This window comes from Papio anubis, chromosome 12 (assembly GCF_008728515.1).
Source record: "Papio anubis isolate 15944 chromosome 12, Panubis1.0, whole genome shotgun sequence".
In the NCBI taxonomy this organism is placed as follows: domain Eukaryota; kingdom Metazoa; phylum Chordata; class Mammalia; order Primates; family Cercopithecidae; genus Papio; species Papio anubis.
In genome coordinates, this window is record NC_044987.1 from 10799166 (window position 1) to 10819099 (window position 19934).

The 19934-nt window shown below is 37.1% G+C and overlaps 2 protein-coding genes across 5 annotated transcripts in view; one reads left to right on the forward strand and one right to left on the reverse strand.

Annotated features, from left to right (window-relative positions):
• LOC100998573 (olfactory receptor 4D5) overlaps positions 1 to 19934 on the reverse strand; it is a 126473-nt gene that overhangs the window by 38940 nt on the left and 67599 nt on the right. The window lies entirely within an intron of this gene.
• TMEM225 (transmembrane protein 225) lies at positions 15870 to 18734 on the forward strand. Of its 2 annotated transcripts, none has more exons than XM_003910867.5 (4): positions 15870 to 16294; positions 16905 to 17051; positions 17428 to 17562; positions 18290 to 18734. In XM_003910867.5, exons 1-4 carry the CDS (start codon positions 16114 to 16116, stop codon positions 18514 to 18516), a joined length of 690 nt encoding a protein of 229 aa, XP_003910916.1. In that variant the 5' UTR covers positions 15870 to 16113; the 3' UTR covers positions 18517 to 18734. The 2 variants fall into 2 exon arrangements, with proteins under 2 accessions (XP_003910916.1, XP_031508701.1); XM_031652841.1 differs by having other exon boundaries at positions 15870 to 16144.

Sequence of the window (19934 nt, forward strand, 5' to 3'; positions counted from 1 at the left end):
GTGTTTCTTGGATGAAAGCAGTGGATTCAGTGTTTCTAGTGTCTGCTAATGATGGAAGCAGAGTCAGGGGAATGACTCTGAGTCCAGCCCTCCAGTCAGTTCTAATGGTTTTCCAGGACATCTGGAAGAATGTGCCTGGTGATCCCTGGATGCGCTTTTTGTGGCTCTGTTAAAATAAGACATGCACTTAAACCCTCCAAATTTTCAGGAGCAAATAGCTATATTCAGATCCGGCTTTGGGAAAAACTATAACACCACTTCAGATTATCTCATAGTCAACAGTGTCTACCATGTCAAAGACACTAAATTTCTGGAGATAGAGCCAGGATAAATAAAACATGGTCCTTCCCGTATTCATATTGGATGGCTATTAAAACATGTTTTAATGTCAATTTATTTTCTTGGGAAAAGTGCCTTTGATACCATTCCTATTCCCTTAACTATTCTCCCAGTGTACTGACCTCTGCTTTAACACTGTTCCACCATACATGTATTTGTGCCTGTCTTCCCTGCTCTTTGGAAATTGTCCCCCTCGATGAGACAAGGGACAATTTCTCATTCATTAGGGCCTATCACAATGACCGGCGTAGAGTAGAATTTATTTTTTTCAGCATCATCCTCATTCCTAGCCAGCATCTAGTTCAATCAGAACACTTTGTTCTCTCCTGTCTAGATCATGATCTGAAAAGCTGATTAAAATAGGCTAACTTACAGGAGAGCATTTTCACTTACTAGATCAGTAACAAAATGAGATCAATTCTTAACCAGGGGAAATCAGTCATGAATGAGGAAGCTTATGAGATTAGAAGAGCAGATACTTAACATACAATATTCTTGCTTATTCCTAAAATCAAATATTATAGATAATAATCAACTCTATTTACACTTGTCCTAGTAAGCTTATTACATACAGGCCTACTGGAGTCAAATACTTAAAACACAAAACTTCAGCTGTAGTCAAGATGCCCATTACCAGCCTGTGAATTACACATATTATGAATAATGTTTAGTGAAGTAAATCCCTGTTAAGATCATGTGTGTGTGAGAGAGTGTGTGTGTATTACTGCCACACTATGCAAATAGTTTATTTTGGAACAGAAAAATTAGTGATTTGACACACAAATATTACATGGAGTGTATCTGATTACAAAAAAATATCTAAACAGCAAATGAAGAAATATAATCCAAAGGCAAAGAGAAATGTTCAGATTATCTGCTAGTCTTCTTTGTTAATGTGGGTACGTCAAAATTAACTCAGCTATAGCAATCTCTTTAGAGTTATGTTAGAGATTCCTCCCAATGTGTACAGGAAGTTTTTGATCAGAAACGAGAAAAGTATAAAGTCAGGTGGGCTAGTATAAAGCTAGGAATCTAGAGAGGTTGTTTTGTTGTTCTTGTTGTTATTGCTGTCTGGGCTTTTGTTTATTTTTGGTTTTTAACCCTTTAGCTAGGGCCTTCTGAGTACTCAGTAAGGGTGTCTAGGTTTGGGAAGAACCACAGGACCATTAGCCTCCTCCTACCACTCTCACTATCACCATGGTAAGTCCTAGAAATCAACCTCCTGCCCACTGGGAAGAAACTCTGCTCCACCCTACCCAGCAGTGCACAGCTGCCTCCACCAGGCAACCTTGGCCTTTGCCGCTCTCTGCCAGTCACTGCTGCCTTAGTCCAAATGGAGCCAAGGGTAGGTGGAGCAAAGACGCCTTGCTTTTGGTCTCCTGCACTGTACATTGCTGGAGGTTTTATCCAAGAAATGCTAATGGCGTAGCAATATTTTCCAGAGATGTATACGAAAATTAAATTTGTTTCGACTTCCCTCAAGTACCATGAAAACGCAAAGAAACATGGCCCAGTCAGATCTCAGTGAAAGCCTCCATACTGTTCTCACCTTCCTAAGGGTGAATATGGCTTCTTTTACCAGGTCAAACTCAGCAAATCAAGTTCCTGCTTTCTCTCCTTTTGAATTTTTCAAGAAATCCTGGTTTTGATGAAAATGGGATCTTAAAGATGGCCTTCACTCTATCACCTGACATGTCTATGTATGTCTGACCTGCTCACCTGTCTACAGGCCCACTTATGCAAACACACACACACAGAGAGAGGAAGAAATGGCAAAAGAAACTGATATTTGTTGAGTACTGATCCAGGCATTTTATAAACATGATCCCATGAGTGGCAGTAACCACTCAATTAGGTAATCATTTAGTTCCACTTCACTGGTGAGACTACCAGAGTCCAGAGTGACCATTATATTTGCTCAAGGCAGCACAGCTAATAAACGGCAGACCCAAGAAGCAAATCTAGGAGTCCTTCACCCAAGAGTCCATGCCTTGCTGCCCCAAGAGAAAAGCAAACAGGAAGTTGGCTACTTATATTTGGAGATGCATAAAGAGGAGTTTTATTGTCCTTCTAGGTGACTTTGCACACACTATGAAATTCGAAAAGGAAACACAGATTTGGGGCAAAGGCTCCATCTGAGAACAAAGCTAGCACACCTTGCTAGCGAAATATCTCCAAATCTTTCTGTCATTCTTATCTCCAAAAATAATGCATAAAACTCAAAAGTTTGCATACATATATGAATGATTCTTGAAGAGAAGCCCCAGAAGCCAAAAGATCCCTAGATTCAGAATTCCCGAGCTTGTGGATTCCTTCCTCAAAGAACCTGACCACTGTATAAAGAGTCTAAAAATATAAGGAACATCTCCAAAAACGAAGTACCGCAACATGTCCCAACATCGTTAGGTGGCAGGCTATCTGTGCTATCTCTGGAAAAGATTCTTAAATGTTAGTGTGCTAAAAACAGTCATGCAGAGCACCTGGTAAAAAAAAAAAAAAAACAAAAAGAGCTCCTCCTCCCAGCCCCCAAAGCTCTGATTCTGCAAGTATGTGGTTGGGAATAGGAATCTTCAATTTGAATAAGCATTCCAGAGATTTATGTAGTCAAGAAATCCTGTAGTGCAGCAAAATGCCATCGTCCACTTCTGCACACCAAGGAATCCTGTCCTAATGACATATGCCTACACCTTGGGAAGGTATCCTGATGAAGAAAAGAATAGGGACTCCAAGTGCCATGAAAAACTATCTGAGTGGTAGTATGGTCATATACCATAATCATACTGCACAGATATTGTTCACTCATTAACACAAGCATTAGCTTCACTAAGGCCCAACAAGTGGATGAGAAACTTCACATTCTTATATATGTTCCCCCAGGTATCACAGTGTCCCTTTTGTGCCTTTCCCTTCAGAAAGATGTCAGGAACAGCTGTTTCAGCTACACAGAGCAGGAGATAGTACTGCCTTGGAAACACATTTCTTGGCCATGAATCAGACTAACAAGGCCTCAGATAGTGAGGGCTGCCAGCATACGGCCTCTCAACTCCAAGCCAAAGAGTATTTCTGGTGGAGTAGAGGCAGGTAGACACATGCTTTCACTTTAAAATACAGCCATGCATTGCTTAATAATGGTGATACATTCTGAGAAACGAGTATTTAGGCAATTTTGTGGCTGTGTGGACATCATAGAATGTATTTACCCAAACCTAGATGGTAAAACCTACTACACACCCAGGCTATATGGTATACTCTATTGCTCCCGAACTGCAAACCTGTACAGCATGTTACTGTACTGAGTACTTCAGGCAATTATAACACAATAGCAAGTATTTATGTGCCTAAATATATCTGAACATAGAAAAGATATGGTAAAAATACAGTATTATAATCTTATGGAACCACTGTCATAGATGTATTCCATCATTGACCAAAATGTTATTAGGCCATGCATGACTGTAAAAGAAAACAAGTACCCAGGTGACAGTCCCAGGAAACAATCAAATAAACGATTTGCTCATGAAATCCCAATCCTGATAGACAAAAGTTTATTATGAGACTTTCCTGATCTTGTAATTATTGTTTGGATCGTAGCTACCTAATCCGGCTGCTAAGTGACATTGGCTTATTTAGATTAGTAATCATTCCACTTTCCTTCTTGGTCTCCAGAGCTTATGTTGTTTATAAAAAGTTTTAATTGCCCCAGTTGGGACTATGTTCAATTATTTTCAAGTGAATCCTGTAATCATTAATGCTACAATATTATAGTTTCTACTTTTGAAGATCCCTACAGGTGGAACAACATTTGCACATGTATATACAGTCCCAAGTGGATTCCAGTTTTTAAAAATCATCCCTGGACTTTTCCCAATTATCTGTCATAAGGCCGACATGATTTATGATTCATGTTGTACTTTTCTCTTGTGGACCCTACTCATCTAATAACTAAATATCTGGATGGAGCAGATACACAGAGAGAGTCAGAGGGAGAGAGAAAATGAATGCACACACAGGCTTCTCATTTTCCAAACTTATTAAGATCCATTTCTGCTATTAACTAGTAGCATGTGGTCTTTTCACAAGTTATCTCACCTCTCTAAGTCAAGGTTTTCTTACTTTTTTTTCCTTTTTATTTTTAGTTGGCATGAAATAATTTATGGGGTACAGAGTGATATTTCTATATGTCTATACAATGTATAATGCTCAAATCAGAGTAATTAGTATATCTGTTGCCTCAAACATTTATCATTCTTTGTGTTGTGAACATTCACAGTTCTCTCTTCTAGCTTTCTGCAAATATACACTAAATTACATGCAACCGTATTCACCCTACCATACTACAGAACACTAGAATCATGCCTTCTATCCAGCTATAATTTCGTATCCATGGACGGACCTCCCTCCATCCTCCCCTTCCCCTTACTCTTCCCAGCCTCTAATACCCATAATTCTACTCTACTTCCACGGGCTCAAAATAAGTCTTTAGTTCCAACACGCGAGTGAAAACATGTGCTATTTATCTTTCTGTGCCTGACTTACTTTGCCTAACATAACATTCTCCAGACACATCCAAGTTATTGTGGATGACAGGATTTTATTCTTTTTATGGCTGAATAGTATTCCGTGTGGGTGTGTGCGTGCATGTGTACTGTGTGTGTACACACACACACATATATATATACACATAGATATCACATTTTCTTATTTATCCACCTATTGATGGACACGTAGATTGATTCTGTATCTTGATTATGAATAGTGCTACAATAAACATTGAAGTTTAGATCCCTCTTTGACATACTTATCTCTTTTCCTTTGGATATATACCCGGTAGTGAGATTGTTGGATCACATGGTAGTTCTGTTTGTAGTTTATCAAGGAACCTCCATACTGTTATCCACAATGGCTGTACTAATTCACATTTCTACCAACCGTGTATAAGAGTTCCCTTTTCTCTGCATCCTCACTAGCATTTGTTATTTCTTGTCTTTGTTTTAATAGCCATTCTAACTGGGATGAAGCAATATTTCATTGTGGTTTTAATTTGTATTATCCGGATGATTCTCATAAATCTTGAGCATTTTTTATGTTTGTTGGCCATTAATATGTCTTCTTTTGAGAAATGTCTGTTCAGTTCCATTGCCCACTTTTTAATGAGGTTATTTAACTTTTTGTTGTTGAGTCTCTTGTCAGATGAATAGTTTGCAAATATTTTTCCCACTTTACAGGTTATTGCTTCACTCTGCTGACTGCTTCTAGTGCTGTGCAGAAGCTTTTCAGTTTAATATAGCCCCATTTATCTATTTTTATTTTTGTTTCCTGTGCTTTTGAAGTCTTACCCATAAAACCTTTGCCCAGACCAATGTCCTAAAGCACTTTTCCTATGTTTTCTTCTAGTAGTTTTGTAGTTTGAGGTCTAACATGGAAGTCTTTAATCCATCTTGAGTTTATTTGTATATATGGTAAGAATATATCTCATTTCATTCTTCTGCATATGAATATTCAGCTTTCTCAGCATTGTTAATTGAAGAAAGTGTCCTTTTTCCAATGTATGTTTTTGGTGCCTTTGTTAAAAATCAGTTAGCTGTACATACGTGGATTAATTTCTGAGTTCTCTACTCTGTTCCACTGATTTTGTGCCTGTTTTCACAAAGGTTTCAATATTGATAAGCTAGATATATAATACTACCAACAGATCCTCTATTTGAATGTTGCACATTCTTTTAAGGATCAAGTAAGAAATAGATACAGAAGTATTTTCCAAAACATAAAGGGTTTCATATATGTTTGCTGCTATTAATAGTGTTTGCTGGGTAGCTTCTGAAGGAGGGAGTGGTGAGGGGATCAGATATGTGAACCACCTACTTCCTCTAACTCCATCCCATTTTTCAAGGTAGGTGTCAGTACAATCTATGAAAAACACCTACACACTACTGGAAAATGTTTTGACACAATTTTTCTTTTTTAGAAACAAGGTCTCACTAGGTTGCCCATACTGAAGTGTAGTGGCTATTCACAGGTGTGATTATAGCATACTAAAGCTTCAACCTCCTGGGCTCAAGTCATCTTCTTGTCTCACCCTCCCACCTCCTTCTCCCAAGTTACTAGGACTACGGGTGCACACATCTACACCCAGCTTTGTTATCACATACTTTTGTATATTGATACAATAGACAGTGTATGCATTTATTAAAATTATAATTTTAAAGTCTGTTTCTAACTGTTCACACTACTAGTTACATATAATAAGAATGTTTTGATTGAAACCATGTAGAACATGTGTGCATATAAACAGAACCTGGAAAATAATACGCCAAAGGAAATTAGTTGCTGTGGTAGAATGGTATAATTTATGGATTTTTTCCTAAATATTTTTGCATATTGCTGTTGTCTATTCTTCCTTTTTTCTTTTGTTTTCAATAATAATTCTAAGTCCTTTCAATTTCTCACAATTTTGGCCTCGCCTCACCTTTTTCAATAAAGATATTTTCTTATCTTTGTCTGTTGCTAACTCATCATAAATTTAAAAAAATTGCCTTCTTAGGAACTCTGTCTTCAGCTCCTTCACTTAGAGAGGTAGAAGGGAATCAAACTTCATTGTAATGCAAGGCTGTGGTTACAGATGATTTACCACCTTTGAGTTCTCATCTACATTTCATCTGGAAGGATAACCTGGGAAAGAAAACCCAGAGTATCTCAACCCTCAAGAAAACAAAATAAAAGTAGGAAATCACACTAAATATGTGGAGATATGAGAAAGAAGACAAAATAGCTAAAAGAAAGCATTTATATTAATAACTGAGGAGTGGAGACATCAAATTAGAACATAAATTGCTCTAGTGACTATTTAAATACTAGATCCTATTTCTCAGAGTAAGGATGAAGAATGTAAACAGTGAAGCCTTCCTTCCCATTTTTCTAACACCATAGGTCAGACATTTGAGACACTGCTTCAATTAACTCATAAGTATACCCATCTATTGCATTTAGGGGGCTGAGAAAGATGGATAGTAGGATATCTAGTGAGTGTTACAGCAGTGAAAATTTATCTGCTCAGTGAATCTTGTCTAATGCATGATAGGTGCTGTTTCAGGCACTAGGGATACAACTATGGGGGAAAAATGCCTTTGAAGAGTTCATGATATAGGAAAAATACACCTACAAGCAAAACATGTTAAAATCATGTGAAAAATAATTTCAGAAAATATGCGCAGTGTGAAACAGAAGAAAAGAAAGAAGACATTCAGTGGTAAGTAGTATATTTACTGAAGTCCTGTCTCTATTCAAAAATGTGACCTCATTAAGCATGGTAGAATAAAGGATTAGATTTCTTTCTCCAATATTAAAAAACATAGATGGTATCCTGTATTAGCAGAAAAGAGAGTACTAGCCTAGTCTCTGGCCTGATTTCAGCCATGCAAACCCTAAACCCTGAATTAAGACACAGACTGTATTATTCTCCTTTCAGTAGAGACGTAATGTCCCATATGACTTCAAATAATGATAGCATACAAAGCTACAGCTAGAGAGAGCCAGAAAGATCAGATAAAACCATGTCATTTTAAGTTAAAGCTCAAAGAATACAGTTACTTTTCCATTAACAAAAATTGCTAGTTAGTGGCAGAATGGAAACTAGAATGCAAGCCCTTTTAAAACTACTTTTTAACACTCTTTACATTGATCCACACATACTTTTAAAAAGGTTTCTCTTTAATGTTTCTCTGATCATTTACCTATCACGAAGAATTAATTCTACACTGATACAATGAGATACTAAGCATATTTCTTAAAAAGAATTTTATCTGAGTTCAATTTTATCTGAAAAGAACAGACATAAGATAGGTATGGAAATATTTTACATTCACTAAAACTGTTTATAGATGTATCTTATGGAAAACTATATTTCCAAAGCTCTTAAAATTGCTATGAAACATAAATCAAGTCTTTCTTTTTTTTTTTTTTCTTTTCTTTTTTTATTGAGACAGAGTCTCACTCTGTCACCAGGCTGGAGTTCAGTGGTGTGATCTCGGCTCACTGCAACTTCCACCTCCTGGATTCAAGCGATTCTCCTGCCTCAGCCTCCAGAGTAGCTGGGACTACAGGCACATGCCACCACACCCAGCTAATTTTTGTATTTTTAGTAGAGACGGGGTTTCACCATGTTGGCCAGGATGGTCTTGATCTCTTGACCTCGTGATCTGCCCACCTCGGCCTCCCAAAGTGCTGGGATTACAGGCATGAGTCTTTTTTCATAATTCTTCATCTTGAGTCCATTTCCCACTAACCTGCTCAGCATTTCTGCACTATCTTCCATTTGTTTATGATATATAAGGATGAGCATTTGGATATTGAACATTTGGATACTCTTTTTGTGACATGTCTTGTTCATGTGTTTTATCCATTTTTCTCTTGAGCAGCCTTTCTCATATTTATTTATAGCAATTCGCCATATATCCTGGATACTAGTTCTTTGTCAAATATGTGTATATCACACATCCACTCCTTATGCAGCCATCTGCTGTCTCTAAGGCAGAAACACAACAAACAGCTCTCTAGAGGGACGAAAGTGTGAATAATTCTTTTGGAGGTCACGAAGAATTCTCCTTATTAATCAGCCTACTGCTGTGAGAGCTGAACGCTGCTGAGATCTTGTCAGAAAGAAACAAAAAAAGGACATCAAATAAGTCTAAAACAAAGCTACATTTATTGCTGTCCTGGCAAGAGAAAACTGTATCATTCAGTTTTGAGTTCTTAGATCACTCTGAGCAGAAATTGAAAGGACTCAATATGGGCAATAGGAAGAAGTACATCAAATAAGGCAGAATGCTGAATCCAAGACTGTGATTGCTGAAGTGGATTATAAACTCTTTTTGTAAAAATGTTTGCCTTCAGTTTTCTCTTCACCAATCCTGGGAAGCCTAGTGTTAGGTCTAGAGTGTATTCTATAGACTCCAGTGGATGTACGGTCACTGACTGGTTACATTTATATATTACTGAATAAAGTTTGGCAATACGTATTTTGCTAAGTACGTATTTTGCTAAAAGTACATATTTTGCCAAGTCAAAGTAGATTATCAAAATGTCTATATTTTGCATGATTTCAATTTATATCACATTCTACAATGTTTCTGTTACTTTTTTTTTTTTTTTTTTTTGAGACAGAGTCTCGCTCTGTCGCCCAGGCTGGAGTGCAGTGGCCAGATCTCAGCTCACTGCAAGCTCCGCCTCCCAGGTTCACGCCATTCTCCTGCCTCAGCCTCCCGAGTAGCTGGGACTACAGGCGCCCGCCACCTCGCCCGGCTAGTTTTTTGTATTTTTTTAGTAGAGACAGGGTTTCACCGTGTTAGCCAGGATGGTCTCGATCTCCTGACCTCGTGATCCACCCGTCTCGGCCTCCCAAAGTGCTGGGATTACAGGCTTGAGCCACCGCGCCCGGCCTGTTTCTGTTACTTTTTGTAGCTTACTGTAACTTAGTACACCAATGGTATAGCACTTTGCCTCTTGTTGCTAGCGTTGCCCCCTCAATAACCAATCATCTTTGTAAAACACAGATGACAGCAGCTAGGGTTCCCCATCAGCAAGTAAGGAGCCATTTCTGAGTATGCAATACTAACAGGATGTCTGAGATATGACAGGTCTGAGTACTGGCTACTGGAAAAACAAGAGGAAGTTACTGGTAAAGTTCAAAGGACCAGAGTTCCAAAAAGGTGCTTTGCTAGAGAAAAGGTAGGGACCTAGGAAGTTTAATGAGTCACATGGAGTCTGGAATGTGATAGAAAAAAACAAAGTGTCTGAATCATGTTTCAATAGGACCCTTGTCCTGTTGAACTGAGAATTTGAAGAACCACACAAATTCCTCTTCCACCTCCTTCATTGGGTTGCCTCTATTGTTGCAAATAAATAAATAAATAAATTTAACATCCATAAAAAGACAAAATATAGCATCCATAAAAAGATACTATAATTTTCAAAACAGAAAATGAAAATAAAAAATTCTGAGCAAATGATAGAATGTACACATACATGCATACACATACACGCATACATGTTAGCAATAGCCAATAAAGCAGAGAAAAACTATAACACACAACCAACATAAATTTTTTTAATTAAACAAATAATTTCAGATATAAAAACACTTTGAACAAAGAAAAGGTCCAGGTTACGACAATAAAATAACAAATATTTCAAAAATTAAGCAAAACATTTTAACACACACTTTACCAGAAAATGTATGTAAGATGATGAATTTGCACGTAAAAACATTTTTTATGACATCAGCCATAACGAAAATACAAATCAAAACCAAAATGTGAGATACCACAAATCAACTCTCAAATCTATGAGAATAGCTGAAATTGAAATGGCTAACAATATTGAGTGCTGATGAGGATACGAAGCAAGGGGAAAACTCAAACATTGCTGTAGAGAATACCAAATGGTACAGCCACTTTGGAAAACAGTTTAACACTTTCTTGTAAAGCTACAAATACACATACTATACAATCTTATTTTTAGGTATTTACCCAGGTAAAATGAAAACAAATGCCCATACAAAGACCTACATGCTAATATTTATAACACCTTGATTCTAGATAGTCAAAAATTGGAAAAGCCAAAATTTCCACTTGAAGGAGAATAATAAACAAATTGTGGTAATAATCATCCAATGAAATTCCATTCAGTAATAAAAAGGAATGTACTACCCATATACCCAACAAAGTGAATGCATCTGGAAAGTACGTATTTTGCTAAGTCAAAGTGGATGATCAAAATGTCTATATTTTGCATGATTTCAATTTATATCACATTCTAGAAAAGGCAAACCTATAAAAACAGAAATCAGGTCAATGTTTCCCGGAAGGTAGGGGTGGGAGAAGAGGCTGACCACCAAAGAGCATGAAGAAATGTCTTGGGATGACAGACATGTTCTATGTGTTAAACATTATAGTGGTTACATAAATGCACACACTTATCAAAATCTCATCTATCTGTACACTTTTAAAGGGTGGACTTTATTATTTGTAAATTATACCTAAATGAACATGATTTTAGAAAACATATTGCCAAAGTCTATTAAACAGTTTATTTTTTTAAAACTCAGAAGAAAAATAGGTAAGCTAAATTATGTAGGTATAAAACAGAAACTAACAGAACTAAGATAAAAAATTGAAATTTTTAAATAAAAAATGACCCCTATAGATAGAGAGTTTAAACACATAATTTTCCATAAAAGAAATGGGGAAAAGTTGCCAATGAGCTACAATGCATAAAAGCATAGGCACAGAGGATTTTGCAAAGGAGTTCTACCACAACTCTAAGAGCTAGTAAGTCCAATGCTGCAAACTGTTACTGAGCATTGGAAATGAAAGAACATTTCCATATTTCCGTGTTGGAATGAACATAACATTGATTTAAAATCTGATATTGATTGTTCATCCCTAAAAATTTACCTCACTCTACCCACCAGGGCAAAAGTACCAAAACCGAAGTTCATTGAACATTTAAAAATAATATGTATAACCAAGTGAGGTTTATTACAAGAATGGAAGAATTACAGAATATCAGGAAATCCATTAATATAATTCATCATCTTAATAGATCTAAGTTGAAATTACACATTCTTCTCCATAGACACCAAAAAATCATTTAACAAAATTCAACACCTAATTTGTTTTTTTAAATTGATGAGATAGGGATCAATGTCTACTTTCTTAAAAAATATAACATATATTGTATAATGGAGAAACATCGTTTCAATTAAGGTAGGACAAGGACGAAGAAACCTACTATTTTCACTACTGTTTGACCTTGTAATACAAGTCTCTGACAAATCAAAGAACCAAGCAGAAACAATTAAAGGCATAAAAATTATAAAGAAGGAGGTAAAAATAAATCTCTGTTAAGAACATATAAAATCATAACTTGAAAACCTAAGAGAATATAAAAAAATAGTTTTCAATAAGAGAATAACAAGAATTTGGTAGGAATTCAGTGGGAATAAAATTAACATACCAAAACCATGAGACTTTATATATACAAATTATAAGCAATACAAAAATGCAACAGAATAGAAGATCTAATCAAACTATATAGCCATAAAGACAGATGTCAACACAGCTATTTCAAAATAAGACATATCCTAGCAGATTAAAGCATAGAACAATTAAACTAATCAACAAACGAGCTGATTTATATAACCTTCCATCATACATAAATTTCATTATTGGTGTAAGAATTTTACCTTTTTGTTTGCTGATGGAATATGAAAATTAATCATGTGCTCAACCACAAAGGAAACCTTGACAAATTCAAAAAGTAAACTTTTCAGTGTATGTATTTATTTATTTATTTGAGATAGAGTCTTGCTCTGTTGCCTAGGCTGGAGTGCAATGGCACAATCTCGGCTCACTACAACCTTCAGCTCACTACAACCTCCGGCTCACTACAACCTCCGCCTCGTGGGTTCAAGTGATTCTCCTGCCTCAGCCTCCCGAGTAGCTGGTATTATAGGCGTGTGCCACCACATCCAGCTAATTTTTGTATTTTTATTAGAGACGGGGCTTTACCATGTTGGCCAGGCTGGTCTCAAATTCCCAACCTCAGGTGATCTGCCCGCCTTGGCCTCCCAAAGTGCTGGGATTACAGGTGTAACCACCATGCCCGGCAAGGTGTATATTTATTATAATTTATTTTTAACAAAGAAAAAACAATTTAAACAGTGACCTAAAATTGATAGCTGCTTGGTAATTAAGAGATTCTCCTAGACAATCCCTGAATTCTTGGTGAAATCAAACCTAAAATTAAAAACTGTCTAATAAGAAGCAAAATAGTAAAAAAGTTATAGGAAATGTATGAGATATAGCAAACTCAGTGCCTAGAGAAAAATGTATGGTCTTAAGTCTACACATACTAAAGAATTTAAAACTATTTTAAGAAGTTTAAGGGATACAAGCAAAAACAAAAGGAAAATAATTAAAATAATAGCTCAAAATAATGAAATATGATCTTGAAAATAATATTTTCAAATGGATAAATACCTAAATAAATGAACCTTGAAAAGACCAACAAAACTGATAATCCTCTAATAAACCATATTAAGAAGAAACAGAGAGAGAGTACGTAAATCTACAGCAAAAAAATAAAAATCAATCCTCATCTTCTAGTGACATAAACAAATATTTAAACATAAAATTATGTCAGGATTTGGTTCAGAATAATTCAGAGGATGAACTTTGAAACTGGATGAAGGATACATGGAAATTCATTATACTACTGTTTAATTTATTTTCAAAATTGCACATTTCCCTTTAAGCTACAATTCTATTTTTCTTTTTCCCTTTTTCATTATTTATTTGCTCTTGTCACCTGTTAAAAGAAAAAAAAAAAAAAAACTGTCCTACCACTTCTCTCATTATTCTACTGAAAATGTTATGGCCAAAATCACCAATGACGTTCTAATTGCCAAATCCAGTGGCCTTTCCTTTTCTATCCCTTGTCACATTCTGTGTGACACTTCTGCACGGTGACATGCACATCTAGGTTTCAATTGTTATCCCAAGTCTGATAACCCCTTGTCTATTACCCCCTGAATACACCCAATCTCATCCAAGGTTGATAACCCTCTAATCTATTGTCAGTTCCAGAATTAAATTTTTTCTGCCTATTGCCTGTTGTAAACTCCTTCAGCTTAACCAGACCAGTGCTTACCAAGTTCTTCCTCACCCTGTTTGCACTTCCTCCCATATTTTAGATCTTACTATATGGCATCTTTGACTAGCTGGAATAGCAGATGGAATGGCAGCTGGAATGGTATATTTGACTAGTTCTCCCTAGCTAAAAACTTGATTTCTTTTTTGACCTGTATCTTACTCGTCCTTCACATCCTATCTCTTTCTCTAATTTGGCTACATCTTTGAATCTTTATTGCCACTACCAGTTAAAACCAAAATGAGACAAAAGCCTTTCAGCACAGGCATTCTACTCTTAAGAATCGACAGCATAGAAATAAAATGATCAACATGAAAGAGCATAATTGGAGTTGCCTATATACCCTCTTGGTACCCCAACTCCCCTAGGCCCCACGGTCAAGGGTCAAACCAATAGTTAATCTCATGGCAGCTGGGGCAACCCTAACAACAAACTGACCCTGATATGGGATTGGTGAAGGGTGGGAGTTCATCCCCACAGCTACCAGAAGTGTTAGCTGCTGTGGCTTGCAGTTTCTAGGAGATTTAGGAATATCTCTTGAGAAAGAAGGGAAATAATACCCTAGGGGCAGCCAGATGCTCAGTGTAAAGGCTAGGCATTCTTGCCTCTTTAAAGGATGACTCTGAAGGACCACCCCAGAGCCAGAGCACCTGGTGGAGTCAGCCAGGGCTTCTTCTCTTGCAACCACCTTTCAGTTCAACTTCTGCTCAAAACTGCTTCGCTTAAACAATTACAGGTGTGGTTCCCGAAAGTGCTTCACAAAAAACTCCCTGGATACAAATTCCTGCCTCAGAAACTTTTCCCAGAAAACCCAAATTAATACTATGGTAATTGTTGACAGATCATATACTATGTGCCAAGAACTCTTTCAAGTGCTTTATGTCTCTAAATGTATTTAATCTTTACAAAATCCCTAGGCAGTAGGAAGCATTATTATCTCTAAGACCACACAACTAATGAGTGGTACAGCCACAATTTACAACCAGGATCCTTAGACCATTTTCTTAACCCTAAAGCCTCCCTCATAAGATTAAGTATATTGTTGAGTATTGTGCTTAAAAATGAAAAAGTTGAATAATAATAATAAAGTATACAACGATGTGTAGAGAGATCTAGAAGAAAGACAGCTTGACATGTTTGAGGTAATAAAAAAAAAAGTCTATTTTGACCCAAGGAAAGTCGCCTGCATTGAGGTCAGAAAATAAGCAGAGTGAGCCTTTGGAAATGAAGTTCATCTTAGTTGTGTAAAACACTTTTTTTTTTTGGATTGCAGCAGAAGTCCTCTAGCTCTTGACTCTGATGCCTACTCAAGGAATCCAAAAATGTTTTATATTCCAAGTTACAGAGGCAATCGTGACAAGAAATGATTGCCCACGCCTTATAAATGATATTGGGCTATAACAGCTCAGTGTATCAAGCCAGTAGTTTGGTTTCAGGATGATGGTTTATTTCCTGGATGACTGCCTAACTAAATGTCGCTGGGACCTCACAATAGGAAAACACATTTCTTCAAACATCTTAAATTTTGAATGGTCATTCCCTGTTGTGATACTAGCTAGCTAACTGTTTATTTCAATGATCTTGAAATCCTTTTCCTCTTCACTGACCCCTGCCAAATGGTAACTAATCTTGGAGCATGTAATTCTAACTCCTAAAGTGGACCTCTTTAGTCATTCAAGTCTAACTTCATTCAAGGCCTCTAATGATTCCTGTATCTGACAGCTCTTTCTACATGTGATGTCAGATCTCTATATCTGATAGCTCTCTCAGGACTTCTGGGCCCCTTGGTTCTTTCACTCAACTAGGCCCCAGGGTCAAGGGTCAAACCAATAGATGATTCCATGGCAGTTGGCAGTCCTGACAGCAGGCTGTCCCTGATAGATACAGAAGTGGGGAAGGGTGGGAGTTATCTATCTTCTCTGTTTTATAGACTACTTCAACTTCTACTGCTGCCAATGCTTCAGCAACCACTGAAAGTTCAGATATCACCCTTCCTGTAACTAATCAAGTCAAGGAAGAGATCTACGAAATAGTGGTGGTGGTTCCAGCTAGAAATTTTCACTCACAATGGTGCATGTTTCAAAAAGAAGTATCCAGGGTATGAACATACTTTTGTCCTCCTGGGTCGTAGTCTTAACGGTGATAGGAGTCACCTTAGATGAATGGGTTGAATTGATTTCAGAAGATGAAGGAATCAAGATAAACCACAGTCCATGGATGACATGTTGCCCTGCTGTTTGGCCAGAAGGTCAGAACTGTACTCTAGAAAGAGATGGGTGGAAAGGAAGGGTGTGTCCTTAACTTTGCTTTCCTTAACTTGCATTAATCTCACTAATGTACCCATTATTTTCTGGTGCAGCTTCTCAAGTTGCAGTGTTCTTCCTTCCATAGTCAATGCAGTCAAGGCAGATTCCAAAATCTCACCATTTAGGTGTTCTGGAGAAAAGTTTATATGTTCACAGCCTTAACTGCTGGGCATTTGAGAAGTCTCAGCAGTAGCAGCAGGGTGATCCACACAACTAGACATGTGGGTAAGAAAGAAAGGTAACTGGCATTAAATTGTCTGTATTGCCACTAGATGATAGGGTGAATTAGGGTATTTAACAAGAAATGAGTTTGAAGAAAATGATAGAAGAGAAAGACACATAGAGAGACACCAGGATAGAGAACAATTGTTTCTGGTTCTCTTATTCAGCTTAAGGTTCCCTTGCTTCTTTGTTATTTTGCAACTTCTTTCTTATTGTTTAATCAAATCTTTCACCCTACTCCAATTTTCACCTAGAGATTTCTGGACCCCATGTAGAAATGAGTCTAGAAGAAATATCTGTACTCTCAAAACAGCTTTTGCTTTCCAACAGATGACCTGAAAGTGGTCAGGATTATGATGATGTCGATCCTTGGCCTTTCCTTCCTCCTTAACTTAATCCTGGGTATGAAATTCACCTATCTGATTCCTCAAAATAAATCTCTACAACTCTTCACTGCCATCCTCAGTTTCTTCTCAGGTAACTTCCTGGCTCCCCTAACACAGGCTTGTAGGTGTACTTTGATGGGTGGGTTCAGGCTGCAGTCTCTGAAAACATATATATATATATATGTTTATATATAAAAAACCATGTATATGTTTATATATTTATATATGTTTATGTTTTCATATATGTTTATATATTTATATATGTTTATATATGTGTTTATATATATATATATCTGTAGCTTCTGAGTTAGATCTACCATAAAAGCAGGAACAGGATCAGTCTTTGGGCAAGGTGCAGTTGGACCGGGTGGAGGTTGGGAAGTCAAGTGTATATGGAATGAAGACTTGCATCAAGGAGCCAAAGTTCCTCAGAAGGGACTTTTTTTTTCCTTTTGTCTGGACATCAGGTATCCTTCTGCTCTGGGCACTCATGCTATATCACAATAAACTGAAGCATGGCCAATTCGTGCACTTCTCTAGTTATAGGATCACCTGGATCATGAATACTGCTTACTTAAACGTTTTCTTCTTGTCTGTCTGTGGTGAGTGTCTCCAGGGCCCTTGAAGGGTGTTAAGAACCAATCCATCCCTGACAAGAGGGGAGGCTAAAAAGATGGGATGGGGAATAGAGGGAAAAGTGCCAAACCTTGCATTTTAAAAGGCTGCAGCTCACCTGGATTCATTCTCTGATGACAGTTCTTCCAAGAAGAGTGGGAGATCAGGCTTATGCGAGATGTCTGCTGTGCCTGGCCTCAGAGGGTAGCTCCTCATCTCCACTTTTTATTTTGCCTTTCACACCCTCCCCCACTTTAGGGTAGAGATAACCATCAAAGTCATGACCAAGGTGGGTGTCTGAGACAGAATGCTCAGCCACCGTGGAGAGGAACAGTGACCCTGGGAGTATAGTGTAGTGTCAAGGCAGTTTGAGGGCAGAGAGAATATCTGATGCTAGATGGCCATCTACCAAAACCTGAGTCTCTCCTTTCCTAAGAAGTCTTTTAAAATTCATTTGTAATTACACTTCCTAACCCAAAAAGAAGCATGTTCTCTTTCAAAAAGAATCCTCAATTTTCTTAAGCTGAGCAGAATTTAAGCTATTGTACATACACTTCCAGTTTCTTCCACCAAAGCATTCACCTCCCAGATGGCTTTGGGTAGTTAAAAGGGATCCACTGGGCTTTGGGTCAGGGTCTTCAGCCAAATTGGAGGAAACTGCTTCTGACTCTCCATTGTCCCTTCATCCCACTCCCTGGAATCTCTTTTCCCTAGGAATCCTCTCTCTCCTAGAGTGCAAGTTGTCTACCGGTAGCTGTACCTGCCTGAATATCCATACATCCGACACAGAATGTAAGGAATCTGAGAATTCTATCGAAGGTATTTCATTACCAGAACACGCTGCAAAGCCTCGTAGCATTGTCCGTGCACACACTGTGAACTCAAAGGAAGACATCCTAAACAAACAAGTTCAAACACGTCGCGTAACCTGGGCTCTGTGATTCGGCAATCTATTTCTTGCAGTATACTCTCATCTTTACGGAAAAAGCTTTGTGGGTGTGTGCTGTGTCTCCAACCATGTTGTCTCTATTTGGAATTATAGTCGGGGTTTGTAAAAAGATCTGGAAGATGGTTTTTTAAAAACTCCTGGCCTGCTGAACAAATAGTTTCTTCTGCAACATTTGTTGTTAATATAATAAATATTATAACATAAATAATACTTTCTGTATTGTTAAGTCTATATATCACAAACGCTTATAATAATATATAATAGTTTTATTGTATTGTGAAATATTTCAAACATACATAAGAAATACAAAACGATGATCAAACACCTATGTACACATCACCCAACTTTTTACAATTTAAACAGTATTTCCTGGAGAAGTTTTTCAATTAAATTTATAGATATAACTGATGTTCCTCTAAAAACTTCTCTAATTTCATTTCCCTCTCTTGTTTCCTATCATAAAACACTTTTAAGAATGCATTGCTGATGATTCACATTCATGTTGACATTTTCATTACAAATTTATGCATCTATAAAAATTATATAGACCAGCTTTTCAAATGTGTGAAAGTTGGTAACTATTACACTGTAGAGATCATGTTGTATTTATTTTAATAAATTGCTGAAATAAATCTTCTAATTATTTTAGAATTCCTGAATCTATCTATATAAGCAGAACTTGGTTCCTTCATGCCTTTTTGTGGTTCATACTTTGTGGTGCTAAATAATATTCCATTGTAAGAATGTACCACAATTTGCTTATCTATTTCACCTACTGAAGGACATCTTGGTTGTTTCCAAGTTTGGGTAGTTATGAATAAAGTTGTTATAAACACCTGTGTGCAGGTTTTTATATGAACATAAGCTTTCAACTTTTTGGGGTAAATACCAAGGAGGATGATTGCTGGGTTATATGAGAAGAATGTGTTTAGTTTTGTAAAAAACTTCCAAACTGTCTTCCAAAGTGGCTATACCATTTTGCATTCTACCAGCAATATATGAGAGCTCCTGCCACACCACATGCTTGCCAGCATTTGATGTTGTCAGTATTTTGAATTTTGACCATTTTAATAGATGTGAATATGTCTCGTTGTTTTAATTTGCAATTCTCTAGTGATATATAATATGAAAACATCTTTTCATATGGTTACTTGGCATCCATGAGGTATCTGTTCCATTCTTTTGCCCTGTTTGTAATCAGCTTTTTCATTTTTTTGTTGAGACTTTAAATGTTATTTGTGTATTTTGGATAACAGTCCTTTACCAGATATGTCTTGCAAATACTCTCTCCCGGCCTGTGGTTTGTATTTTCATTCTTGACAATGTCTTTTGTAGCACCATGGGACTCATATGAAGTGCCACTAGTGATGCTGGAAGTGCTCCCAAGAAGCAAAGTCATGAAGTTAAAAC

Excerpts from the sequence above, each read along its gene's own strand:
- TMEM225 (XM_003910867.5), top strand. The coding sequence starts at position 16,114 with ATGGTGCATGTTTCAAAAAGAAGTATCCAGGGTATGAACATACTTTTG. Across the intron at positions 16,295-16,904 it reads CCCTGCTGTTTGGCCAGAAG|ATGACCTGAAAGTGGTCAGG; the intron begins GTCAGAACTGTA and ends GCTTTCCAACAG. Across the intron at positions 17,052-17,427 it reads CATCCTCAGTTTCTTCTCAG|GTATCCTTCTGCTCTGGGCA; the intron begins GTAACTTCCTGG and ends TCTGGACATCAG.